General features: G+C 35.8%; 2 protein-coding genes and 1 pseudogene across 3 annotated transcripts; all 3 read right to left on the reverse strand.

Annotated features, from left to right (window-relative positions):
• Positions 1-10,553: 10,553 nt before the first annotated feature.
• LOC104884911 (sm-like protein LSM8) lies at positions 10,554-14,809 on the reverse strand. Of its 2 annotated transcripts, XM_010669613.4 has the most exons (6): positions 14,682-14,809; positions 12,073-12,159; positions 11,789-11,829; positions 11,604-11,678; positions 11,137-11,189; positions 10,554-10,977 (listed from the first exon to the last, which is right to left on the reverse strand). In XM_010669613.4, exons 2-6 carry the CDS (start codon positions 12,107-12,109, stop codon positions 10,887-10,889), a joined length of 297 nt encoding a protein of 98 aa, XP_010667915.1. In that variant the 5' UTR covers positions 12,110-12,159; positions 14,682-14,809; the 3' UTR covers positions 10,554-10,886. The 2 variants fall into 2 exon arrangements, with proteins under 2 accessions (XP_010667915.1, XP_019103252.1); XM_019247707.3 differs by lacking the exon at positions 14,682-14,809 and having other exon boundaries at positions 12,069-12,775.
• Positions 14,810-15,235: 426 nt separating this feature from the next.
• Positions 15,236-16,651, reverse strand: LOC104897313 (uncharacterized; annotated as a pseudogene).
• Positions 16,652-16,683: 32 nt separating this feature from the next.
• Positions 16,684-27,423, reverse strand: LOC125496641 (uncharacterized). The gene is made up of 19 exons (XM_057394055.1): positions 27,407-27,423; positions 27,200-27,320; positions 26,910-27,070; positions 26,700-26,820; positions 26,372-26,545; positions 26,214-26,276; positions 25,968-26,085; positions 21,868-22,005; positions 21,068-21,160; positions 20,889-20,978; positions 20,697-20,783; positions 20,247-20,381; positions 20,042-20,152; positions 19,361-19,802; positions 18,330-19,255; positions 17,826-18,212; positions 16,996-17,745; positions 16,828-16,899; positions 16,684-16,727 (listed from the first exon to the last, which is right to left on the reverse strand). Exons 1-19 carry the CDS (start codon positions 27,421-27,423, stop codon positions 16,684-16,686), a joined length of 4,050 nt encoding a protein of 1,349 aa, XP_057250038.1.
• Between the last annotated feature and the right edge of the window lie 352 nt (positions 27,424-27,775).

Genomic DNA, 27,775 nt, shown 5'->3' on the forward strand with positions numbered 1-27,775 from the left:
TAATGAGGTTATTATCAATGTTTCAATAAGAAATTAAACTAATAAAAGGTTTACTTCCCTTTTTAAAAAATTACAAGAATTTGAATTGCAAACCATCTATACTAATATATTAAAAGGTGTTTCTAAATAAGTTTATATGCCACGTGGCACTCTTCCAAGACTTTAATGCAAGTGTGTTTATTTCCAATGTATTGAACACATAACTCTTGAAACGAAAAGTGAAAACTTGACTATCAATCCAACATAACACCATTGTTTAGTATTTCAAAATAAAATATCATATTATCTTATAATTGTATCTCATTAAAACATTTGCACAAGTAGTTAGATACCCAACCTTTTTATGATAATATCAAGAGACTATTATAGACATAAAATCTTACTCAAATTCCTTGTAGAAAGTTAAGCAATCGCTTTCATCTCCAAACTTTTAACGGTTTATTTTTCAAAATATCATGCAATTACTTATGATGTCATTACGTCAATTTTTCCTTGACAAAAAATTACTATTAGTAACAACTTGGGGCATTGTCTGGGACCCTCACTAGTTTCTAAGCATATGATGCATCACATAACGGAATTTTTATCCAATTAAAATACGCGTATCTTTTAATCATATAAAATAATAGCATAAGAATTTCTTTTTATCTCTCTTTTTTTTTTCCTTAAACCTTGTACCTCTCCCATATTACAACTAATTTGGAACATAAATTGTATTATTTTGTACAACATACTTCCTCCTTGTAAAAAATAAATTACAACATTTTGATTTTTCTACTATTTAATTACAGTTCAAACTTTGACTGTGTATTATGATCTATACACGAGAATAAATATAGTCATGTGAAATGTTATTTGATTCATTTCGATGTGTAGATTTTAATATCTCATTTGCATAATTTTTACTAAAACATAAACTAAAGTTATTTATAGTCAAAACTGTGCCTTGTGCAAATATTGCAAGTAAAAAAAATGGAGGATGTATATTCATCCATTTCATTTGTACATTACTTCTGACTTTTGTATTGCTCATGCAAACACAATTATTAAAGGTATTCACAAAGGGAGGGGGGCAAAAATCAACCTTGTAGTGGCCACTAAAGTGTTTCATTGTATGCGAAGAAGAAAGGGTAAATGGGGTTGGTTTACCTTAAAATTGATATTCAAAAGGCTTATGATAGGATGGAATGGAGTTTTGTGAGTCTGTCTTATAATCTTGTCTTATAATTCAACATTTGGGCCCGAACTAATCACTCTCATTATGGACTGCCTGTCAAAAGCATCCTCTTCATTCTGATCATTAGTAGAAACAAGGAAAGTTTTCAACACCTCTAGAGGACTTCGTTAGGGCAATCCTATGTCTCCTTACCTTTTCAATATATGTCTTAAAACCTTGTCCCAAATGATTCATAGTTCCTGTCAAAACAAAACTTGGACCCCCTTTGGAGTAGGTAGGAAGAAAGTGCGTATATCTCACCTCATGTTTGTTGATGACTTAATTTTGGAGGGTTGATAAGGATACAACCTTTAGAGTTCGGAATATCTTGAAAATTTTTGTACCATTTAGGGTCAAAAAATCAATTAAAGCAAACTTGTTTTTCCCCCCTCAATGACCTTCGAAACTTATTCAAGGATACTTTGAATGTTCATGAGAGTAGCAATTTAGTTTTGTATCTTGGTATTTCTATATCCCATAAGCGTCCTTCCCGTGCCCAAGTCCAGTTCGTTGTGGAAAAGGTTAGGAGTCACCTTTTGCCAAACGAAAAACATAATACCTTTCTAAAGTTGGTCAACTATGCTTAATTAACTCCACCTTAAGTTGGATCCCGACCTATTACATGCAGTCACTGCTCTACCCTCACAAACCCAAAAAGACCTTTACCGAATTTATAACAATTTTCTATGGAGGGTGAGTATCAATGGAAAAAAGGAGTTTCACTTGGTGAATCGTGAGGTTACTTTCCTCCCCAAGGCTTGGTGAGGGCTTGGAATAAAAAATCAAGTGAAACTCAATCTTGCTTATATGGCGAAATTAGGATGTAAGATGTTTTGAAGTCACCTGAACCTAGACCAACAATGTATCCAATTCAAATATATCGCAAAAATCATGTGAGAAAGTTTGCTAATGGGTCCACTGACTGGAAAAACATAGGTAAAGTGTGGGATTCTCTTCGAAAAAATCGTTACTGGGACTTAAGAGATGGTAAAACTATAAGTAAGACTACGGAATGATGATTGGGGGCCTAATTGAGGGCCCTTGGAACAAACAAGAGGGGGATTTGAATGTTGTGGACATCATATCTAAAGGAGATCGGGACTCGTCTTGCTTATCCTTTGACCTTCCTATGGATATTCATGATCGTATCATGAGCACCCCCTTCCTCCCCCACGTCGAGAGAAGGTCTACTCATTCCAAAGTACATTAATCATGAGGGTTTTTCATTGTCTCTTGCATGTCACTTGCAATTCCCCAGCCTTGATATCTCTTTAAATGTGAATCGGATTCGAAAAATTAACATGTAATCAAAGATAAAACTTTTCATGTGGCTCCTTTGGCGAGATAGAATTCCTGACTGAAATCTCCTTGATTCCTTCCGTCATGTACCCCCGTCTCATGCACCCTAGTAGGGACTCCAACCATGTGATTAGATTGTGTAAAGCGTCAGTTGAGGTATGGAATTTGATTACATGCCCCTCCTTCGACACCTTGATTTTGAGGGGTAGCTTCAAGGTAATCTAGCCTCGAGTGAGCTGATCCTGGACTTAGAGTGCAGGCTTATTTTCCCAATACTTGTGTCATGAATCGTGGAAGGAACGCAACAGTACCGTCTTTAATAACATTTTCTCCAACCTCATCAAAGGTAATTCTGTTTAAAGCTTGTGGCGTGCGTGAGATTTCGCAAGTGTCCTCTAACCCCCTCCTCCTCCTACACTTACGCCCTATGTTGGGACACCCATGCCCTCGAATCGTCTATTATTTCGTGTGGATGCCTTTTCCGTTAGTGTGCTAACCCACTCGGGGTTGGGTGGTGTGCTTTGTGACCATGCAGGGACTTGATACTTCATTTCCAGCATAAATGTTATGCGATCGACCCTCTTGCTGCTGAAATTATAGGTATGCTAAAGGCTCTTATTATAGCGTCGCAAAGGGGTTATCTTTATGCTACTATTCTAACTAATTGCAGAGTGACAGTGATCTTACTACATGAAATAGAAACCTCCAACAAGTACTCTAATCTATTGCTCTTTTGTAGAAAGTGGTGTGCAAGAAGCCGGATATGCAAATGGTGGATAGCCAGCGAGATTTCGGCGAATATGCATTTGTAGCCAAGAATTCTAGATTTTGGACAATAGAGTGTAAATCAAACTTATTTAAATGTTCCTGTCATTTTAGATTTTATTGAAAAAGGTGCTCAACCTACAGAAATTGTCTATGATATTTTAAAGAACCTATAACAAGAATATTTTTTTTATTGGGGCGGTAGCTCTGAAAAGAAAGATTGCCTATCTTTTCTTTCATCTCTGGAGAAATACGATCGGGTGGGGCTAATTCAAACCCCTCAGGTAAAATAAGAACAACCCCCACATTCAAACCCCCTTCTTTTCCTTTCAATATTTTTCTATTGGAGCTTCCCTCATTCCTTTTATTGAGTACAATAATGCAAATCGAATGCAGTGTTGAAAAACATTTAAACATTTTTCTCTCTAGAAAGAAATAAAATTCTCTCTCTAGGAAAGCGAGAGCATATCTCACTAACAAGTGAGTTCTCCAGCTTCCAGCTGTCAAGGAAACCCAGCACAAAGGGATTACTTCGCCTTTATCGTGCCGCCTGATTTCCAGTTCTTGTTCAGGCGTGTGACACCTGTTACCGTGCATGAACACCGCATGGATGCCGGCATCTAGTGGTAAATTCGTTCCACTCTTTTTTTTGGTATTTATAATCTCACTGTAATTTGTTGCTTAGTTTACTTGGATCACTCAATTCACAGTCCTTTAAATTTCTACTATAGTAAAATTCTCTCCCAAACCTATATATACTTGAAAATGAGTTCTTCAGCTACTCAAACGAATAATACTGAAGACCTTCCTATTCGCTCAATTCATAAACGAATGGGGGTTTTCATTCCCACACCTTCCTCTCAACCTCCACGCTTACCAAATATTTAGTGGACCTACTCAGTTGTCGGTCGGTTTTTCGATTTTGCGCCACCGAACGTTAGCTTTATTACTAATATTGTTAATAACCACTGGGTTACTAGAGGTTCTATTAGGGTTCTTCGTACGGGTGACTACTTTATTTTTGAATGCCAAGATCCGCGCGATCGTGATGCTCTCCTTGATCGCCACACTTGTGTCATCGACGGTAAGCCCATCACCTTTCGGTCTAGTTTTGCAAATCAGGTTCCCTCTAGTATAAATTTTAGTTTAGCTACCATTTGGGTTCGCATTCATAACTTGCCATGGCGTTTTTTGGAGAATGATTGGACTGCTCGAATCTTGTCACACGTGGGCTTGGTTGAGTTTGTGGAAGATATTGGGCCTGGGTTACCAAATGAAGCTTTTCTTCGCGCCAAGTTAGTTGTGGATTTATCGAGACCTCTTATTCCGGGTTGTTTTTTGCCTTTAGATGATGGCCAAGTTGTTTGGGTGTATTTTAGGTATGAAGGGGTGTTTAAGTTTTGCAAGCAGTGTGGGTGTGTAGGGCATCGTACTGCTCGCTGTCCCATGTCCGCATATGATGCTCATCACTTAATCCATCGTCGGTTTTCAGAATTTGAGCATGATGGACTTACTTTGATGTTCGGGCATATGGAAACGTCACTTTATACAAATATTATCCGGGGTTTGCCGGATCGTTTTATCTACCGAAATGCTATGGTCAATTTAACTCGCTTTGTACCAGCCCATGATCCATATGATTTCGATGATAGGAATGTTGAGGTTTATATGATGGATTCTAGTTTTGACGAAGAGCCTGGTAACGTAGCTGCATCTCAAGGAAGGGATGAACCACCTAACCTTCCCTCTCAACCTAACAATCCTTCACCTCATGAATCAGATAATCACACCAATCCGCCCATGACTTATTCAAGAGGGTCGGTGGATAGTGTTAACCAACATACAGTTCCTCGAGAAGTGTATGTATCTCCAGGTCGGCATTTTGGATTGGATGAAATCACGTATGGGGAAGTTAGCTCTATTGGGCCACAAGCGGTGGATGGTAATCCACCTCGGCCGGTCCAAACCACTGTTGGTGGGCAGGGTGCTGGGTCTCGGCCTCCTTTTCGTCACCTCGGAATTACAACACGACCTCCAAGCACATTTCGTGCTAGGCTTGGGATGGAGACACATGGTTTTGCGCATGCACCTAGCGAGGAGGGTGGGGGTGGTACCTCTCCTCTTATCACTGATCCTACTGTCATTAGGAATCCTCATATTCATAATGGGACTCTCGAAGCACTAGTCCAACAAGGCTGGAGTCTAAGTCGGGCGCCGGAGGCTCACGAACCGGGACCAAGAACATGGCTACGTCGTCAACCACCGCACCTACTGGGCAAGTCTTCTGCATCTAACAATTTTTTTGCAGGTTTGAAGCAAAGTTCTGAGCCTTTGACGCGCAGCTATTCCATTGATGCTTTCGAGGCACATGTTCGTGAGTCTAGCAAGGCACATAAATGTGGGAAAAGGCCACGCTTTGAGCAATGGACAGCCAAAGATGGCTTTAATATTGCATCGTCTTCTGCGTTTGATGGGTTTAAGGCTAAGACCCTAACTGATCCTTCCATGGCTCGAACTATGGGTGTTGAACCTGGAGAAGAAATTATGTCTCATATTTCCAGGAAACGACGTGCAACAACTTCGCCTCCTATTCCAGCAGGGAAATGGATTTTCAAACGTATTCGTGGCAATAATGATGCTCCCAACGAATCTACCAATGCGGCCGATAACATGGATATGCATTTCACTTTGATGGTTAAAGTGTCTGACGAGGCTACTAGGGTGGTGACTGACCAGATCAGTCACCGTATTTTCCATGAATATCATCTCGCTAATTTGTCGGGGCTTGAACGCCAGAGATGCTCTGATAATCCCGTATATACTCTGGTTAACAACTACAGTGCGTCCGATGTTTTTGTTCCTGCAGGAAACGAAGTCTACTGTTAACCATGTACAGGGTTTGCTACGTAGTACTAGGCCAACTAGTGTAGTTGGTGTGGACGCTGTAGGTTCTAGTGGAGGAGTGGCTGTTTTTTGTTGGGCCCCTTTTGACGTGTCTGTACTTAGTTCCATGTGTAACTATGTTTTCTGTAAAATCTCAGCTAATAATGGAATGATTTGGTACGTCTTGTTCTTGTATGGTGAACCGAGTCAGCAGTTACGGCCTATACTGTGGGGCCACCTCCTTGACTTGTTCCCCTTATCCAGATTTCCTCATTATTGGTGACATCAACCAGCTTGATCATTATGCAGACAAATTAGGAGGGGGTCCTATTATTCGGGGGTGGGAGGAGTTTACTAATTGGAAACACGACCTCCATTTACAGGATGTGCCTTTTGTTGGGCCTAGGTTTACTTGGACTAATAACAGGGATGATTCATAATTAATTATGGAACGTCTTGATCGTGCTTATGCATCACCAGAATGGTTGGATAAATACCCACTTAACTATGTCAAGCATCTTCCGATTCTGCATTCGGATCATTCAGCAATCTTTTATCAAACGGAGCCTCCCCAAAATCTTCGAAGGAGACCCTATCAGTTTGAAAACTAGTGCCTCGGTCACCCAGACATTCCTACCATGATTGCATTGGTTTGGCGAATACCTATTGCTGGTTCTACCATGTATTGTTTCACCAAACATCTATCATTACTCCGCCAGCAGATTAAACAATGGTGTTTGGATCATAAGGTAGTGTGGGGGTATTGATTGGAAGGACCTTCTGCGCAGTTAACTGCATCTGCTGTTAATATCGTCAATGTTCCTCAAGGAAATGAGTTTATGAGCCAGCGCCAACAACTGCTAGACAAAGCTTCCATGGCACAATCTTATTGGTCGCAACGTTCTAAAGACAAGTATATCCAGGATGGGGACCTTCCTACCAAATTCTTCTTTAACAAGATGAAACAGAAACAACGTTCTACATACATCTATCTCCTGAAAAATGTGGAAGGTGAATGGACGGACGACATTAATGTCATTTCCGATATTATCCTTAATCATTTCAAAACGGCCTATGCTACCTCTTCCACAACAATGGCACCTAACCTGGCTCATAAGGAAGCCATTGATCTAGTATTTCGGGAAATGAATCTACCACACCTTTCGACTGTCCAACAACAGCAACTTCTGCTTCCTTTTTCCGAGGCAGAGATTCAAGAGGCAATGTTTGGAATTGGAAATGCCAAATCACCTGGGTTAGATGGTTCTACAGCTGAATTTTTTAAAACTCATTGGGACCTACTAGGGTTACCTGTGGTCCAAGCTGTTAATCGCTTCCTTACCACGGGGTTTATTCTTCACGAATGGAACCAAACGCTTATTGTCTTATTACCAAAAACTTCGAATCTTGAAGAGGTCGCTCAATTTCGGCCGATTAGCCTATGCAACACGATCTATAAATGTGCGTCCAAATGTTTAGTGAATCGGCTAAGACCGTTGCTCCCTGATCTAATCAGTGAATATCAAAGTGCCTTCATACCGGGTCGTCATATGGAAGACAATGTCTTGATCAGTCACGAAATGACTCATGTTCTCAATAAACATAGGCGTGGCAATGTGCATCTTGCTGCCCTCAAAATTGATATGAATAAAGCATATGATCGTGTTAACTGGATATTTCTTTTAAAAGTTTTACAGGCATACGGGTGTCCTGCTCATTGGATAACATTGATTCATCAATGTATTTCAACCGTCACCTATCGCATTCTTATCAATGGCCAAGTGTCTGAGGCGTTCACTCCCACATGTGGGCTCCGGCAGGGTGATCCCATTTCTCCTTATTTGTTTCTGTTCTGTATGGATATCCTGTCTCGCATGTTATCACTTGCTACGGATATTCGGCGCTTTGATGGGTTTAAAGCACACAGGTATGCACCTTCTATATCTCATCTTTTTTTCGCTGACGACGCTGTTCTGTTCTTCAAAGCCTCAGTTAATTCTTGTACTGAGATCTCCAAGCTCTTGGCACGGTTTTGCAATATATCGGGGCAAATGATTAGTCTGCGTAAATCCTATGTAAAATTTAGTCCAAACATACCCGATACCATGGTCGATACCTATAAAGGCATTCTCCAATTGGATGCCCAACTTTCTTTGGGCACATATCTTGGGACACCAGTAGACATTCAAGGGAAAAAGTCTCTCCATTTCCATTATCTAGTGGATAAAATATCTCAACGAATTACCGCCTGGAGTCACTCTCCCATATCTCAAGCTGGGAAGATAATACTTATCAATTCTGTCCTTATTGCTTCAATTGCTCACATTTTATCAATCTTTTTGCTGCCTACAACAATTGCTCACAAGGTAGATGCCATGATAGCCAGGTTTTTCTGGACTAATCATTCAGGTAAAGGAATAGCATGGAGAAGGCAGGAGATATTGCATATGCCCAAAGGCGCGGGGGTCTCGGATTGCGTAGTATCACGGTTCATAATCGAGCATTATTGATTAAAAAGGTCTGGCGTATTCATCGAAACTCTGACCTCCTAATCAGCAAGGTCTTTGCTTCTCAGTCCCTGGTCTCTTCGCCAAAACTGTATACTCTACGTCCTTGGAAGAAATTCATGCCTTCGGGCTGGTCAACACCGATGGATTAATGGTAAGGTGCCGATATTCCGCGATCAGATCACACTTCGTACTGCGGCTACTGTAACTGTTGGTTCTCTAATATTACCTCATCAACAAGGATGGAATGTTCCCCGATTATGTTCTCTCTTCACTCCTACAACGGTTAGTGCTATTCGAAGATTAGAGTTGCCCCGGCTTCATAATCCATCCGACATGCCTTTTTGGCCTCTTACAACATCTGGTACATATACAACTAAATCTGGTTACTATCTTTTATCTCGACAAACTGATATCTGTAGCATGACACCCCCTATGGTTTCGAAAGTATTTCGCATACTATGGGGTTTGCGCATCATGCCTAAATGGAAAATTTTCTTATGGAAGCTGTGGCACAACAGTTTAGCAACGGTTGCTAATCTTTCGTATCGAGGCCTGTCTGTTTCGGATGACTGTCCAAGTTGTAATTTGGAACCTGAGACTTGCCAACATCTCTTCAGATTGTGTCCATTGGCTATTTCGGCTTGGAGAACAAGTCAATTGGGTATCATTTCCAATTCAGTTACTTATGTCTCCTTCAAAGACTGGCTTATTGTATGGATACTATACCTTTACCGTATGGATGGCTACTCTGGCGATCGTTTACCTATTTTTGTTGCCACGCTATGGGCCATCTGGCAAAGCCGGAATAATTTGGTTTTCAATGGTATAATCCCTGATGGTGAAATCTTACACTCCATTATGCAACTAAGTAATGCAACAACATGTAACCTTTCTTACCAAACCTTTGGCCTGTCATAGGGCTCTGGCAGAAGGTCCGGGTCCTCCAGGGTTCCTAATGGCGCATTTTGGATCTTCTTTTTCTGGGTTCCCCAACTACATATTCAAGTAGATGGTTCTTGGGCCAAGCAATCACCGTTAGTGGGTATTGCCTGGGTGGCTCAGATTGGTACTAATCATACTCACCAAGGGAAGGGCATTTGCATACTTGCTGACTCTGCATTACTCGTTGAAGCTATGGCCTGTCTCGAGGCTTTGGTTTGGGCAAATGACCAGGGATATCAACGAGTTGCAGTTCATACTGATTCTGAGATCGTTGTCCAAAGCTTACGTAATCCACGAATACAGCCGACAACGATTGCCTGGACACTCAACGATGTTCGTTCAATTGGCGAGCAATTTCACTGGTGTCGAATAACAAAGGTCAATCGTTCGCAGGTTCAGCTAGCACATGATTTGGCTATTCGGGCCAGAAAGGGACAACTACCAATTGTCCACTTGTAATTGCTTTAATTGCTTTCTTGTATTAACTGCTTTCTTGGTTTAACTTTCTTGTACGTTTTTCCGATGTCCAAAAAAAAAAAAAATGATGCAAATCGAGCTTTAATGAATTCTAATATGCAACGTCAAGCAGTTCCGCGTAACTAGAATCTATGAACGCTTATGTTTTGCATTGGAACCTATTTCATTATGTTGTATCTAACTCTTTATTTCATTTTATCTACCGTTCATTTTCACCAAAGAAAAGTATTCAACAAATCTAAACTACAACGTTAAATGCAGCATCTTATTGCTGTTTCATAATTATCAGATTTTTGGGCCAGTTCCAAAATTGGAGATCAGATCCCCAATTCTCTATTCTCTAACAAGCCTTGAGAAGATTACCAGATACTAGACGTCAAATATTGGATGTGTTTAATTCCTTGTACACTAAGATCATCAGTGAAATACAAAAACAACAGAAGTACAAGAGCAATCCAGACTGGAAAACAAAGCAAGCTCATACTTGATGCTCAATCAGCTATGTTCAGTATTCATTACATGAAACTCCCTACATCTTAGTTACGTAGATGGTAACGCCATCAATCTTCTGCGCACAAATGTTGGACTTGTACTACACGAAAAGTTTAATGAGAATGAGAACATAATCCTTGATTCAAATCAAAAGTTTAGTTATCCAAAATGCCCCTTTTTTGATTGAGCTTATATGCTATACCAATCCATAACTTCAGAAACACGCCCTTAACATAAAGTCTCCTGGAGCACTATAAACCCATGATTTCAGCTATGCAGCCTAGAGAAAAACACACTGCTGATCAGTGAATGACAGGCTTCAGAGGATGGCCCCTTAGCTGCGGTAGCTCAATATGAGCATCCAAGTCTTCATCCAGCTCACCGATAACGCCTCTGTCAATGCAAGTGCGAACATCAAGACTAAATTATGATGTTCAAAAAGAAGTACCAGGTGAAATACTAATTTTCACCAAGGAAAATGTCAGGGGTGAGAGGGATCAGGGAAGCTAACTGCTAAGTGATTAAACGAGACCTTAAGAAAAGATGTCATACATATTGTCACCCCTGATGATGTACAAACCCAATACAATTTGTTGGACTCCTTCCTGCAATCCAGAAAATGACACATGATTATATGAAAATAAGCTTTAAGTAGTGTCATTGATCAGCATAAATTGACAGTTATTAGAGACTTCATCCAATGACATCAAACTTCAATATCATTCCTGAACATGGAAGGCAGGGGAAGAAAATCAATCCAAGCAGGCAAGCATCTTGTATGAAGACAAACCCTGCCTAATTTTTCTGGATGGAGTAATATGAGTGACAATACAGTATTGCTCAAAATGCCAAATAAATGGTTTTCATATAATAATACATAGTTGCACATAGTGAGTACAGTACAGAATCATATGAAGCATGAAGCTAAACAGTTGCGAAAGCATTAGTATAAGGTAAAAGAGAAGTTTTTCCACGACTAAAGAAATTTTAAAAGAGACTGCTAAGAAAATTAATCAAACCTTGGTAGAAAAAACCCTCTCATGTGATTCATCAAGAATTATATTTGTTGCCTGGTCAAAACCTTTTAGGATTCCCTGCATCATTATGAACCACAATACTTAGACATAGATGTTCATAGCACAGTTTCAAACCAACTCAAATCAAATTCAGCTACTGATTCAGGTGTAATAGGAATGAAACTCACCACTATGTTGCGTCCATCATTGGTAATAACTGAAATCATTTCTGCAGGCGAGGGGGATGAGAAAGATTAGCTGTTAACGTTTAACATTGATCATACTAAACCATTACACCTTAGCCTAACATTAGTCATAAAAAGGTCATTAACTTAGCCAGCTTTCACTTTTTCACATGGTGATGTAATAAGTAGCCCTACTGTCACTCAAAGACACATCCATTACACTCAAGTCTGTCAATGGAAACACTTGGCAGTTAAATAAAACAAGCACAAAGATTCAGTTCACCTACGATCTACAAGAGGCTCAAGTCCAGGTCCAGTAGCCATCCTGCAAACCTCAAGGCCAACAATCAGCTCAAATTCTCTCAAGAGTAGCACTGCAGCACAGGTAAAAAAGGATTAGCAAAAGCTATATAGAGGAGAATATAGACATGGAAATATTAATCATAGATTCCTCTGTCCCCCAAAGATAGCCAATTTGCCACAGTTGAAACTTCACAAGTTGACCAGAAACTCTCACCAGTAGGCAGTATGTACGGAAAAAAAAAACCGCATAGGATCTTTTCAAATTCGTCTCAATGTGTACTCTTAAAATATCATGAACTTTTATGATTTTTATCAATACATAAATAAAAATACTAATGGTCAAAGGTGTATCTTGGAGACCATGAAAAATCAGATGGACAATCCATTGAGGGATGGAGGGAGGATAGAAGTGCAAGTAGACATGGAAAAATAACCAATTAGTCTACAAATACAAGGTACCACGGAAGAGTCACAGTGGAAAACAAAATCAACTACTGCCAACTGCTCATCCTCAACTCATGAAATCCCGCTATCCTTTTTGTTTTTTTTCTCCTATAAGTTTCTGGAAGGCGGAAGACAAACAAGTCTTGAAGACAATGAACAAAGTTTGCGCTAGCATCAAGAACCATATTTCCTACTAACATTAGCAAATCTAGAATGTCTTAACAAAGATTTAAGCAATAATTGAAAAAAGAGTAATGTTTATTAAGAGTGATAAAAAAGAAGTTGAATAATGTTAGCCATAAAGAACTTTGAACGAAAGACTAATGCTATATTTGTGGCGATCCCTACAGGCTACAATAGTGAGCTCCATTTATGGACGCTGACAATTCCGAAATCTTTAGAAAAATCACAATTTCCAAGATCCTACAATGGTCGCAAATAGTGTGTTGTAAATTAAAACTCAAAGGACAGGCAGGCCTCCTTTTTGCAGCTGCCTGCTAGTATGGTGCTATCTCTGAAGCCTTGAAAACAAGGACGCAAAGAGAAATGGGTCATCAAAAGAAGAAGAGAAAGCATGTCAATGAACAAAACTCCTAAAAACTATACAAGTTTAATGGGTCCTTAAAACTACAATGTTTAATTGAATAGCTATCTAGAGATCATTAGTTATTCCATCTTAAGTTATCTCTGAAACTCCGTCAAAACAGCAACGTTCACCAAGCACTTAGTAGGAAATCACAACAAAACTTTGTTCGCCGGGTAATGTACTGAGACTGCTTCGACGGATTTTCCCATGAAAAGTATTCAGAACCCATAACAGCCAAAAGTTAAGTGGAAAAGAACCCTGAGGAAATACCCACTACAGATGAGAATCATCAATATTTGCATAAAAGAAACCTAAACAATCAGCTGATACCAATCAGTTAGCACAATGAAAAATAAAACATATGTAGAGGGAAAATTCCTCTGTAATGAAAGGGTCTTCTTACATCCTCTTTTGGATAGAATATCCAGTTCCTATTTTTGTAGGACATAAGCGTATATTTCTATTCTCTGGAAGTTCCTTTGGAACAATGGTATCAACTAGCTCGGAGTAGAATTGATGAGCAGAAGAAAGAATGAACACAGAAGCTGCCAGGAACTTCACTAGGCAAAACCATGGAAGTTTATGGAACGCAATTTGTCAATCATGAAGCTTGTACGTCATTAGAGTTGTCTTGTGGGTCTTCAGGTCATGTAGAAGCAAGACCAACAGCCAATATATCATGGAGTGATACGGCCTCAAGCCTCCCCTTCATTTATGACTAGCCTTTTCTATCAATTATTTGTTCCGCCAACAACCCTCTACGCTAATCCCATTTTGTAAGCCTATTCTTCAGACATAAGTAGTAAAAAGAGATTGATGGAAAACGTTCAAATGAACTGATTTGGGTCTTGTGTTTCCAGAAAATACAGAAAGCTTCACTAGTTGTAATGTCTGCCATTACGATTTTGATGCAATGCCACAATCTTCTCGCTTGGAAAGATTTCTAAGTACTAACAGTCTTTTAACTGGGATATGCATGAATTTTGTGTTATGGCAAAGGAGAGACTTAATATCTTTCTCATGCTCTTAGCATAGTTGGTACTTGGTAGTCGTTATTTTACAATTAGGAAAGATGTTAATAAGGTACACAAGATTTGCATTTGCTCAGGCCCGTCCCTGAGCCACGGCAGGAGGGGCGGCCGCCCTGGGCCCAAGGATAACAGGCAATTCATTTCAGATTTCCAGTCACAACACTTCAAAAATTGTTTTGATGAAACAAACAAGAACAAATGAACAATCGCATGAATATATGTGCATCTACAAATTGTAACATAAATTTTTTGTCATTTAATTATATGAAACAAACATGAATTAAGAAGTTATACCAAAAATTCGAACCATAAGTTTATAACATGTAGATTATCCCTAAAAACGTGAAAAAACATACATGAGATAAACAAAAAATAAGTTGAATACATGAAACAAACAGTAACAACAACATAAAATCAATCGCATGAATATCACATGAAGTAGATCTTAAAGTCGCAAAAAATGAAATTTCACATGAAAAATCGCAACAAAAGATCGTCTAAACAATTAGTTTCATCTAAGGGAAAAAAATACCCGGGACGAGCTTCAGCAGTTCTCGAGCCTCAGAATTCCATGAGTAAGGGAAGTTGAGAGGTTTCTAGTGTAGGGTTGGGACTTGGGCAGGGTGTTGTACAACTATATACCCTATGTACTTTAGGATTTTTTTCCACTCGAAAAAAAATATATACTTAAGGATTTTTTGATTTTTTTAAGATGAGATGAAATCTCTTTCACAAGGAGGATCGGGGATCTCATTTTACAAAGGGTCGGGGTATTGGTATTATGACTACTACTAGTTATTGGACCCGTGCAAACTGCACGGGAACTTTCAAGTAATTTTTTTTCGCTAAAGTCATTGAACAAATTAAATCAATATACAACATAGACGTGTTAATATTAGGATACATAAAAAGGTATCATCAATTTAGTAACAGATTTAATAATAGCTATTTTATTCGAAAAAAATTAATAAGGTGAACCTTATATACTTAAGTGATGAATTTAGAATTAATAAATAACAATCTCCACAAATATCATTAACATAATTGACATCAAGAAATTAGGCAACTATCTTCATTAGTTAGTAACTAAACATTTTGAAACACTTCTTTGTACACGACGTTAGTGGTAATATTCGACTTCGCACGATCTTTATCACAAATTAGAATCTTCAATCCTTTTTTGCTCGTAACTCTTGAAATCGCCACATAAAATTGTCAATGGCTGAAAACCGGTCTAGGAAGATATAAACCAACATGAGAGAGAGATTGCCCTTGGCTTTTATTAATTGTCATTGCAAAGCAAACAACCAAAGGAAATTGTCTCCTTTGAAACTTGATAGGAAATTTTGTTCCATCAGATGGGGTTAGTGTCATTCGAGGAATAAACACCTTGTCGCCTACGTTACTTCCAGATATGACTACAGCTTCAACGATGCGATTACCAAGGTGTTTGACAACCAAACGCGTACCATTACATAACCCAGAAGTTTGGTCAATATTCCGGAGAAGCATTACCGGTGCACCAACCTTTAGTCTCATATTATGATTTGGTAACCCAGAGCATTTGATTGTATTAAGGAATTCGGTTGAATACATTTCATGTACTCCAAAGTTTGCCTCTTCTTTTGAAATTGCATCAGAACTAAGGTAAGTTCTTTCTTCACCAGGCAATTGGGACAACACATGATCGTTAACCGTCTCAACAATGTCATGTGTTGGCGCAAGTATGGCTCTCTCTTGGAAATAAGTTGCTTCCCATAAATGAGCTTCAAGGTCAGGATATGTGCTGTTGACTACGGCCGCGATAGGGTCATCTCCTCCATCAATCAGTATATCGTCAGGTATTTCTACACAACCCTCCCCATCATTAGGCTCTCCCGCCTCCCCATCCCCAATATTTAATATCCACTCTGAGAAATTTCGAATTTCAACAACATCTGTGTTGTTGGACCCTGGCCTCAGACGCATATTTTTTGTTAGTCTGAGCACTCGGCAAAAATCCCACAAGTAGGAGCTATTGATCGCAGAGAAGACAATGTCTTGTCTGTTTCCTCCTGGGACAACAGGTAATATTTGTCTAACATCACCAGCCAAGACCATTACCTTGCCACCAAATGGCAAATGTTTGTTTATGGGATTCACAGATTGCATAACATCCTTTAGACTCCTATCCAGAGCTTCAAAGCAGTATTTATGCATCATTGGTGCTTCATCCCAAATAATAAGTTTTGTCTTGATAAGCAGACCTGCTAGGTCTGATCCTGCCTTCATACCTACACACGTCGAGTTCTCAGTGACGTTTATAGGAAGTCCGAACCTCGAATGAGCAGTTCTTCCACGTGGGAGCAATAAGGAGGCAATTCCACTTGAAGCGACTGGTAAAATAATATCTCCATTACGTCTTAACGCAGCACACAATGTTCTCCAAAGGTAAGTCTTACCTGTTCCTCCATAACCATAGACAAAAAAAACACCTCCTCTTCCTTGCGAGACAGCGTCCATAATTTCTTGGAAAATTCCAGCTTGCTCAATAGTTAATCCTTGGAAAAGTTGCTGAAACTCTTCATTTTGTTTTCCTCTGTCATAAGATAGCTCATCCATTATGAGCTTATTTTGACCTTCTAACACGATTAGGTCATCTGGATATGGCATCTCGCTAAATCTACGAAGGGTGCTACCGTTACTCTGTAGCTTAGCTTCAATCTCAGCCAATGCATAATTCTGCAATTGTTCATCGCTCAGGTGCAAAGCTTCACAGCAAAAGCATTTATAAGAGAAAAGGTTAAAACAATGTTAAAGAATATACATGTCATAACATAGTAAGGAGGCTATAAATGTTCAAATACCTTGGTCTCGTAGAATAGTGCGTTGTCTATGTAGGATATCTTCCGAAAGAAGATGCCAAGTTTTCTGCCATATATTTTCAGGTTTCGATAGACTACATGATAATAGCATCATACAAAAAAGGTTACGTAGATAGTGTCCAGATTCTCTGAAGCTTGCCTCCATTATCGCATCAACATACTCCTTGTCATCATCTAACAAACCTCTAGCATAACATGCTTCTTTGAAGGTGGGATGTAATACACCATCGACAACGCGTATGTCTTCATAGCAAGTTGCACCTTTCACATAATTCAACAGGGTCCTCAAGTAGAATTTTTCACCAGCTCCAGGCGTGACATGATAAATTCTGCCAATTGCAAATCCTTTTTTCCGTGAAGTCCATTCTCTTGTGCGTGCTTGCCACACAAATTTTGTAGGAAACTCAACATAGCTTAATTCTCTTGCTTCAGCATGTTCTTTGTTGCACTCCATCCAGGATAGGAACTTTGTTTTCTCAATGTGTGGTCTTTCAAGCACTTCCTCTACATCGGCATCGTCAGTGAAAAGGACGGTCTGTTCGTCAGGTAGATGAAAACTTAATCGTTCGACGGCAGGGATTCTAAAATGTATGGGGAACCCATATATTCTCCACATAGCTTCACATGGCGATATGTATCGACAATCATAATACATTTTGATTTCATCAATTTTTTCAGGATCTTCAGGATTTTGACGATTATGGTATGCAGTCGCAGTGACTCTATCGTACCCTTGTTTATATATTTAAATAGATACTTGATTGAGCGTGATTGATTACACCATTCAACATTGATATGTGCACGATACTTACAGAGTAATTGAGAGTTGTATGGAACAACGAATCTATTATCAAGCATGACACCATTTTTTTCAACAGTTGCTCCATTATCTCTTCTTCTGTATACCGGATAACCATCTTCGTCCACTGTTGTTCTCTCATTAAACCTTTTTGGGAAATGTTTTGTGCACATTTTATCCACCATACACGGGGAGTCAAGATTAGAAGCACCACATGGGCCATGCATCATGTGTGTTGCAACTATCTCATACAAATCTGGATTTTCATCTTTGTTCGGTAACTCAGCACATATAATTTTGTCGACTGCTTCTGCGTCTGGGAACTTGTCATCCCGATGTAAGAATAACAGTATATGTGCATGCGGCAAGCCACGCTTTTGGAATTCTATTGTATAGACAACTGCATGTCAAAATGTCAGCTAATTAATTAGTAAAATTTTCACGCCTAACTTAAAAAAACTAATTATGTGTATGAAATTAAAATGTAAATATAATTTATGTATGAGTATTTGATTACCAGCTCTTACTCTGCCGAAAATATTTCGGTCCTTCAAATCCTTAACCAATTGGTCGAGCTTCATCTTAAACACTCGAACAATAATGTCTGGTCTATCTTCAGGTCGTAATCCCTTCTTAGAAACAAATCTTGTAATCTCAGGCCATTTTGGATTACATGTGAAAGTAATAAACAAATCTGGATAGCCATACCATCTGCATATTGCCATTGCATCTTGATAGTTCTCCCTCATATAACTGTGTCCTCCAGTGAATGATGCTGGTATAACTACCCGACTACCAGTTGATGCTCCTTCTGTATCTCCTCTATCTGCTGCACCTCTTAAATTCTTAACATTATCAGCTCTGAAACTTTTTTGATTATGTCTAACGAACGACAATCTTTGTGCTTCCATCATGGTGTAACCATCGACACTTAATTGTTGCAATAATCTTCGAGAGAGTAATATTGTCTCAGCTTCTCCACGACGATCATGTATGCGATATGCAAAGAACTCTCTCATAGTCAGTTTGTCCCTTTTATTAGAATTAGGGTTTGATAAATCTCCATCCCTATGTGAAACATCAACCCTATACCCATCTTCACCATACGGAAATAGTAGTGGATATTGAAGAGCAAGGTATGAAGGATGGAGTTCAGAAATTTGTTTCAATTTTCCACCCTTTGTCTCCACAATTATATCTCTTTTATCCGCACTATCAATATCTCCAACGATGAGGGCAGCAACCTCGTTGGTTGTGGGCAAGTTATATGTCCTTCCATCCGATTCTCTCCTACCAATTAGTTTCAATTTGACATTCTCGCATGCATCATTTTTAAAGCGATCTCTTGCCATTCTAAAAATCTTTGCTAGAGGATTGTGTTCATCAATCATATTTTGTAATTCAGCAATCAAAGGGTCTTCGAACTTTTTAGGATTTTTAGAACTGCGTTCATTTGCGGAAAATGTAATAAGTACAGTGAATTATACATGTAGCATGTGGATTAATAAATTACTAATCATAAATAGGTAACTTAATCGTATTTATTACCTTACTGCGTTCTTTCTGTTGTTAATCTCATGCTCAGTGTCGTAGATGTAAAGTTGGGAAAATTTAGGACGTGAGCCTTCGTTTGGCAACAAACTCCCTATCAAATGATGATTCTGACCACCTATCTTAAAATTGTATGGTCCTCGTCCTTGGGTAGATGGATGTATAACTTTCCCTCCCATTGATGTAAAAGAATGCATCATATTGTATGGCCTTATATTTTCAAAGAAGTGTTTGCTTCTAGGATGTTTTCCTTCTAAGAGATCTGAAAGGAGTTTCGGCGGAGGACGCAATAAAGGAAGTTGCACTTTCCCTTGCATGCAACATTGTGAGAACTTTGGCTTTGTCGTGTTTATATGCTTTTTTGTTCTTTCCTCGAACCACATCATGGCCCCACAATACTCGCACTCCCATATTGGATCACCAATATCCCAATAATCTCCTGACAGTGAAGCACATGTTAATTGTTGTTTTTAACAACAAATATGGAATATGTCTACAAAATGAAAATGATTACGCTAATTCTTACTTCATATTATTTTTTATCAAATTTTAACTTTGAAAATTAAATACCATAACAAAGTTCATAATGCAATACTATATTGTATAAATATTTGTATAATGAATTCAACACAAAGCGTTGGTAGCTCATGTGATTTACCTCTTTAATATCCAACATACCTGCATAACTACTGCACTCTCCATGATTGCCATCAGATTCTATTGGATTTTGTTGGTCTACCTCAAACGCAATTGTTGAATTACCCTCTTCAAGTGACCCACTACTATTTCCTGAATTGTTTCAAAAGTAAAACATAAATTTATCTATAGACTTAGTTGGTCATATATTATATATATGAAGTATAAACTTATGTAGATAAAATACCTAGCTCAAATCTTCTGGTCACTTCATTCAAAACCCTTTTACTTTGTATGAGTTGCTTATTGCACCTAAGTGCAGAACTTCTTTGTTGTAACTCAAGGAGCTCTCTTCGTTGAACTGCAACAGCTTCATGATTCACTGGAAGATACAAAAAGCGTATTTATGGCATCGTAGACATTACTACCTTTTCTTAAATATTCTTTTGCAAGGTAGTAGAAAATGATTGGGCAATAATATGTACCGCAATTACGTCTTATAGCTAATATAAGCCTTCTTTTCTGCCTTGCTAACTTCGCATCATGCTGTTTAGCTTGATTTAAAAGAAAAGTATTAAATTTCAAGTATTATTCACTATCATGTATATTACAATGTGGAAACAAAAATATTGATATGATTATTATCACGGAAATGCCGTCAAATTTTAATTAGTATCTTGAAGACAAATTTCCTTACTATTTGGAGTATCATTATTGCACAAATTAGGGATTCTGTTTGTAGTAATTGTAGACATATATGGCAGTTGAACATCACGTGTTGTGTCTGTAAACACAAAAAAGTCACTTTATAAGATAATCGATATAAAAATACTTCATAATCATATTTAAATCATTATATATATAACACTATTGGTTCTCACAAACTAACCTTTTTCTAGACGCTTCTTTGTAAGTAATACTCTTCGTTTATGGCGATTCTGCTTTGTAGTTGAGTGCTTATCTTCAACAATGGTACGTTCTAAAAATAAATATATCAAATTTCAATATCAATAGGTGGATTAAGTATCATTTGTAAAAACTTATTGGTGCAGTTTGAAATAGACTGACCAATAGGATTGTTAATCAATGGTGTTACATCCGTGCGTAAATGATCCGGAGTTGTATAAGTGTAATTTTCAAGATTGAATGTATTAGTTCCAACTATATAACCAAAAAATAATTAGTAATTGTAGTCAAATGAATATTTTAGAATATGTACATGTTCTAACAAACTAAAGTCTTACCATACATAGTTGGAGTTGTAAATAAATCCGTAGCTATATTAGTAAGTCCAGAATTATTAATCGTTGTAGTTGGTGTAGACGCTACCAATGAAATCATTCAATTAGTGCACATTTATTAAAATCTTAATCAATACTAAAAGAAATTAAACAACGATCATTGATTACCATTTGAAAGACATGTGAGTGTGGATGATGAATAGCCAACATGACCTTCATTTTCTTTGTTACCTCCTCGCTTACAATAGCGTATTTCACGTTTATCTTTCAATATACACTTTCTTTTATGTCTTTGAATTTGGGAAGTTTTTTTTCTCATTTGATCAGCTGTATGAAATCATGTTTTTAAAGCAATGTTTATATAAGTTGTCAAATAAATAGTATAAATCATAATATAAACCTAAACATGAATGCTTTACCATGAAATACTTCCACTAATGGGCTTCTATCGTTGGATAGAATCGATGAATATTGTGATGGTTGTATAGTTTGTTGCAATTTCAAATACTGTCCACCTAACATGGCTACATAAATATATATCAATTAGTAAATATTTCATATCATTTGATAATTTTATTCATTTTATGCTTTCATAAATTGTAAAAGAATTATAAAAAGACGTTTTACATCGGTCACTAATAGAAACTGAAGGTACGATGTGTGGCTCATTCTCTTTGTTACTCGTTTCAGAATACATATATCTATCAGGTTTGTCTTCCAACAAACATTTTCTTTTCCGACGTACAATTTCTGCAGCTTCTTTACCTAGTTAACTCACATAGATAGTAAACATCGTCAGCAAGAGAATTAATTGTAAAAATATGTAAAACTTAATAGAAAAATTTATAGACATTATCTAAGGAAATGTTGTATAATGAACTGACCGTTGGATATATCCATTAAAGGGCTTTTGCAACTTAGTAGAATGTTAGATGTACTTCCACCTGGCAAGACATTAAATACCCGTGCATTATGCATATGTTAGGGATTGTTCTCCACAACTTTTTTTGCAGTTCAGTTCAGTTCCTAAATGTTAATCGTTACTATTAATTAGTTTTAATTTAATTCAGTTCAGTTCAATCTAGTTCAGTTCAAATCAGTTTAATTGTGTTATGCCAAAGAGAACATGCCCTTATTTGTAAAGATATTTTATAATCATAGTTTATTATATTATTCACTTAAAGAATCTTCTAAGCAACAACACATGGCAATAAAGTGTTGTGTTTACAAAATAAAACAATACAACATTGCTCTTACAAAATAATTTAAATGATAACAACATTTTCTATCTTCTCATTAATACTCACCATTTATCAATGATTTAGGTTCACCAACTCAACATCTAAATTACTATCCGTTGACTCCTCATCTTTTCACCTTTTCACAATAACTTTTCTTTCATCTTCTCACAATAAAATGACCTCCTTCTATCTCCTTATTTTCTATCTTTTCATCTCAACAATATGGATGAAACGAATCTATTTATTCACCTCCTTATTTTCTATCTCCTCATTTTCTATCTCATGATTTTCTATCTCCTCATTTTCTATCTCATGATTTTCTATCTCATCATTTTTGTCTCTTCTCTTTCTTCTTTCCAATAAAAGTAAAATTCAATCACATACAATTCATATAATCTCACAACAAAATGCAAAAATTTCGGACATATGGCCGAATATATTGAAGACGCTATTTTGATATGAAGAATTGGAATTGCTCATCATGGCTTATATCAAAGTTAAAATTGTGGGAAAATGAAATGCATGCAAGCTACTAACAAATTCATCCAACAAAAAAAAAAAAGGAAGGTTAGTGGTCATGTTTTCTAAAGTTCAATTGAATTAATTTGTCTCCAAATTGATGTTTATTTTCGTTTTTTTATTTCGAGGATCAAAAGTATAAGTTTTGGGGAAGAATTCATCATGCAATCGATATTCATGCAAGTAAGTATAATTATTTTCCGAAATGATTGGTAAACACAATAAAAATAAATCTGATTTTGTTTATTATGAGTCTTTTTGAAAATAATTGTTACTTTTTGAAAAGAATTATAATATATGATTGCATGTTTATATATCCATCTTGATTAATTTTTTTATTTTTTCTTTGAAAATCATTAATGAAAGTCATTTGATTTGCATGTTTCACCAAAAATAGCGTATTAAATCAGATAGAAAAAAGGGAAATTGAAAAACAACAGTTGTCATTGTTACCCATCAACAACACCCAGAAACACGAATAAATTAATTACACAAAAACAAAAATAACAGATCTATCAGTGACACAAAAAAAGCCGATCATCAAATTTTACAAATTTACAATGCTAATTAATTGAAAATTAAACAGCATATTGCAGCTAAATTAATATGAAAAGTAAAAGGCAATTGTTTACTTTTTGAAAAGAATTATAATATTTGATTGCATGTTTATATATCCATCTTGATTAATTTTGTTATTTTTTCCTAAGATCAAAACTTTAATTTGGGGATGAAATGTAGTATGATGTGCATAATTGACAAATTAAAGAAGATTAGTTTTGTTTTAAAGTACTCTAATAGTTAATAAAAAACGAAAAAAAAATCTTATTATAATTGATGATTTTATTATTGTTTGCATTTTCGTATCTATATATTCCAGTTTATTCTTTTATTTGTTTTGATGAGAAAAATTATCAATTTTGGAGATACATGCTAGATGCTACATGCATTCATGAATTCTAACCCTAATGCAAGTAAGTTTAATAAAAGGCTACTTTTTAAGATTGTATATAATTTTAATTTTGGAGATACATGCATTCGTGAAATCTGATTGTATTAATTATGAGTATAGGATTTTATTGATTTTTTTCATCCAAAAAATCATATTTTCTAGGATCGACATTTTTTAATTTTATTTTAATTGTTGTTGTGCACTTAAATAAACAATATAAAAAATACTGTAAATATTTAGTTTGTTTATGTTCATGATACTTGCATGCATATACTTCACAAATCAAACAATCTTACTTTTATTTTAAAGTTATTGGTAATTGTTACATAATCTTCATAAACATAAATCCGATTAAGTAAAATATGATTTTTTAAAAAGCATTGCATATTTCAAGTAGTCGAATTTGCTAATATCATGATTATTTTAACTTTTAGCAAAAAAATAAGAAAAGGCAATATGTAAAATAATTTGGGTTTTCAATTGTTTCTTTACTACTACTATTCGATTCGGCTTCCTTGCATAGTAATTGTATAGTTCGATCTAAATATTTTAGATAATACATACTTGTGTCTTATTACCTTTAAGTCGCGTATTGAATTTCCTCTTATCCCGTGCGCCATCTTGATCATCCATATTGTTGAGTTTCAATAAACAAAGTAATCTCTATAGTTTTGTTTATATGGTTATTATTTATGTAATGAATGGCAAAACAGATGATTTATTCAATATGCACTATATATAATGTTTGCTAATAATATGTTTATGGTAATTGCCTTATATATTCCGATACTTTAAAATTCTGGTGTAATGAATTAGGTTGTGGTGAATTAATTGATTCGTTTTTATATATGGTATATATGTTTGAGTGATTTAATCATTTAAAGTAGGAAATAATCTTTGTAATCAAAGATGTTATTGTTTGATATGTTGATTGAATGACTGGATTGATTTTTTTTTCTACCGAATAAAAAGATTTACTAATAAATCTAATTTTATGAAATTTACCGATTGTGTCTCCATATATAAAAAGATTGAAAAAGAGAATAACAAAAGAGAGAAAACAGTAAAGGAAAAAGAGGACATTATTTGGGTGTGATTTTTTTTAAAAAAATTTAATTTTAGCGTGCAAAATATTTTAAAATGTTGATATTACCTTAACTTAGTGCTAAACTGTAGGAAAAGTTTAAATTTGATAATATTATAAATTAAAAAAATATATTAATTGGTGGTGCTTCAAATTAATTAATAAAATTGGTATGTTAAGCAATTAGACCTAAAATTAAGGCTAACTTATAGGAATAAGACTAAAATAATACTCACACGGTTGTCAAATAGTTCGGATGGCTTTTTTTTATTATTATTTTTAAAAATCTAAGATTCTTCACGGTCAAATTTGATTTTCTTTGAAAATCTAGATAACAAATATGTTATTTTCATTATTTTTTATTAAAATATGTGTGAGTTAAATAATGGGTTGACCATACTTTAAACTAATATAACTATTATGTTACAAATGAATGATGGTAAATTTTAAAACATCCATTTTGCGATAATCATATATAATAAGTTCATTTTCAATTTTTTTTATAAAATTAGCAACATATACATGTGACTATTAATCAGTTAAATTAATCAGTTAAATTGAGAACATGGGAATTTAATTTCTTATGTCATCAATATAAATTGTGCTAAGTTTTGTATATTTTTTTAAGTGGTTCAAAATGTACCATTAATGGAAAATATATAAAATAAAAGGATCGTATCAAAATGACTATGACGTTCATGTTGAACATTTAAAAACTTGAAACAAAATTCCTCATAATAGATAAAGTAAAAATTCTGGTCAAACAAATCAGACCAGTTACATTATTTTAAAAACTATAAAGCCAAGAGTATCTCAAAATACTAAAAAAATTAACACATTATTAGTTGTTCATAATAACAATATGTTAACTAAACTAAACATTCCTCGAATAGTTAGTTCATCTCCACTTCCTTTAGCCTTTTGGAGGTTGAACATTGTGCATCCACCTTTGAGTCTTCACAACTTAAGTCAAGCAAATTCGGGTCTTCTAAACCACGCTTCAAGGGTGTTTTAGATGTTGGGGTAGATTCATTATCACGCGTACTTGTAGCCTACATGAGAAATAATAATAGTCGTTTGTGTTATTTATCACATAATTTAATTATATTTATATAAGAAAAGTTCTAAAACATTTTAGCTGTGTTATGTAAGAAGTAAAAAATCTTTTAAAATATCTTACTTGAGCCCCATCTATTTCCTTGACACTTTCAGCCTCGATTTGTTTTTTCACTGTCCGGTCATCCTTGTATAGAAAATTCATTAACACAATATTAATATTTTATCGTCAAATAAATTAATAAATTTGAAGTACTTTGAAAAAAAAAAACCGTCACTGACCTCCATTCTGATATACATTCCCATCCACTTGCCAATGACATCTTGATCATCAGTTGTGTTGACGACAGTAAATGTAGGGCTTTGATTGTAGTTATTGTAGTACTGAAGATCAACTTTAAAAAGCAACTTTTTTCCCAAGAATACCAAAAATTCCTCTGGGAAGCTTTCATCGTCCTTTACATAGTAGACAATATTATTTTATAACACGCAATCCATATTCATAATATTTTTAATGTAATAATTTTTCTTAGATTTTTAACGATTTATATATGTTCAAAACAGAGAGGTTCTTATTTGACAAAGCAAAAAATAACTAAATGATAAGTACCTTTTTATGCAACTTTAATAGTTCTGAAGCAGATTTATCAACAAATTTTCGAACTTCCTTGTCAAAAAGAACGAAAGTTGCATCTCCCGTACCATCTGTCACAATTATCTTAACTCTATACCTATGACCATAAAATTAATAGAAATAATAATTTAGGATTTTTTGTTGAGAGTAGTGTATTCTATAATTATGTACATTAGTAAAATGTACCTTGGGATAGGATATCTGACAATATGATTTTCCTTCTTGCACCTCATACCACCATCTTGCTTTTTATTAATTCCACTAAAGCATATCTTACATGCCTCGTAGTACCATCCTAATTCAACATCTATATCTTCGATTGTGCCATAGCAAACATAAAGACCAGGCTACACCAAGAATATAAATTTAAGATTGATAAAAAGTTAGAATTTGAGTGTATATTATCATAATTAATGTTAGAATTTGAGTGTATATTATCATAATTAATCTAATGAACATTTGTCATAGTGTCATACCTTCCTAGACTCCACAAGATCACACATGTCAATAATATACTCTTCCTTGAGAAATTCATTTGTCTCTGTTGAGACATTTGACAACTTTTTAGAAAGTGACGGTTCTCCTAAAGCAGCCCTCCTGTTTGTTCCATAAAAAATTAATCATTACTTATAATATCATGTTTGCATGATTACAGATCATGTTTGCATATGCATAAACAAAACAAAGCACTTGCATGCATTTTGTTAACATATAGTTGACCGAATTGTTGTTGAGCCTATTTACTAATAAATCTAAGTTTAAGAAATTTACAATTTGTGTTTTCATAGTATAAAAGATCATTTTGTAGAGAATAACAAAATAGGAAAAACAGTAAAGGAAAAAGAGGAAATTACTTGGGTGTTTTTTTTTTTTAAATGTTTAATGTTAGGGTGCAAAATATTTTAAAATATTGATGTTACCAAAACTTACGGCTAAACTGTAGGAAAAGTGTAAATTTGTTAATGTTATAAATTAAAAAATATATTATTTGGTGATGTTAAGTTAATTGATAAAATTGGTTTTCTTAAGCAATTAGACCTAGAATTGAGGCT

The sequence above is a fragment of the Beta vulgaris genome, chromosome 4 (assembly GCF_026745355.1).
Source record: "Beta vulgaris subsp. vulgaris cultivar EL10 chromosome 4, EL10.2, whole genome shotgun sequence".
NCBI lineage: Eukaryota > Viridiplantae > Streptophyta > Magnoliopsida > Caryophyllales > Amaranthaceae > Beta > Beta vulgaris.

Coding starts and splice junctions, on each gene's coding strand:
- LOC125496641 (XM_057394055.1), bottom strand. Junction 20,382..20,696: donor CAATAATGATACTCCAAATA/GTAAGGAAATTT, acceptor TGTATCTTCCAG/TGAATCATGAAGCTGTTGCA. Junction 18,213..18,329: donor TTTCGGCAGAGTAAGAGCTG/GTAATCAAATAC, acceptor TTTGACATGCAG/TTGTCTATACAATAGAATTC.
- LOC104884911 (XM_010669613.4), bottom strand. CDS start 12,109: ATGGCTACTGGACCTGGACTTGAGCCTCTTGTAGATC. Junction 11,830..12,072: donor ACTTGAGCCTCTTGTAGATC/GTAGGTGAACTG, acceptor CCTCGCCTGCAG/AAATGATTTCAGTTATTACC. Junction 11,190..11,603: donor AGAGGGTTTTTTCTACCAAG/GTTTGATTAATT, acceptor TCTGGATTGCAG/GAAGGAGTCCAACAAATTGT.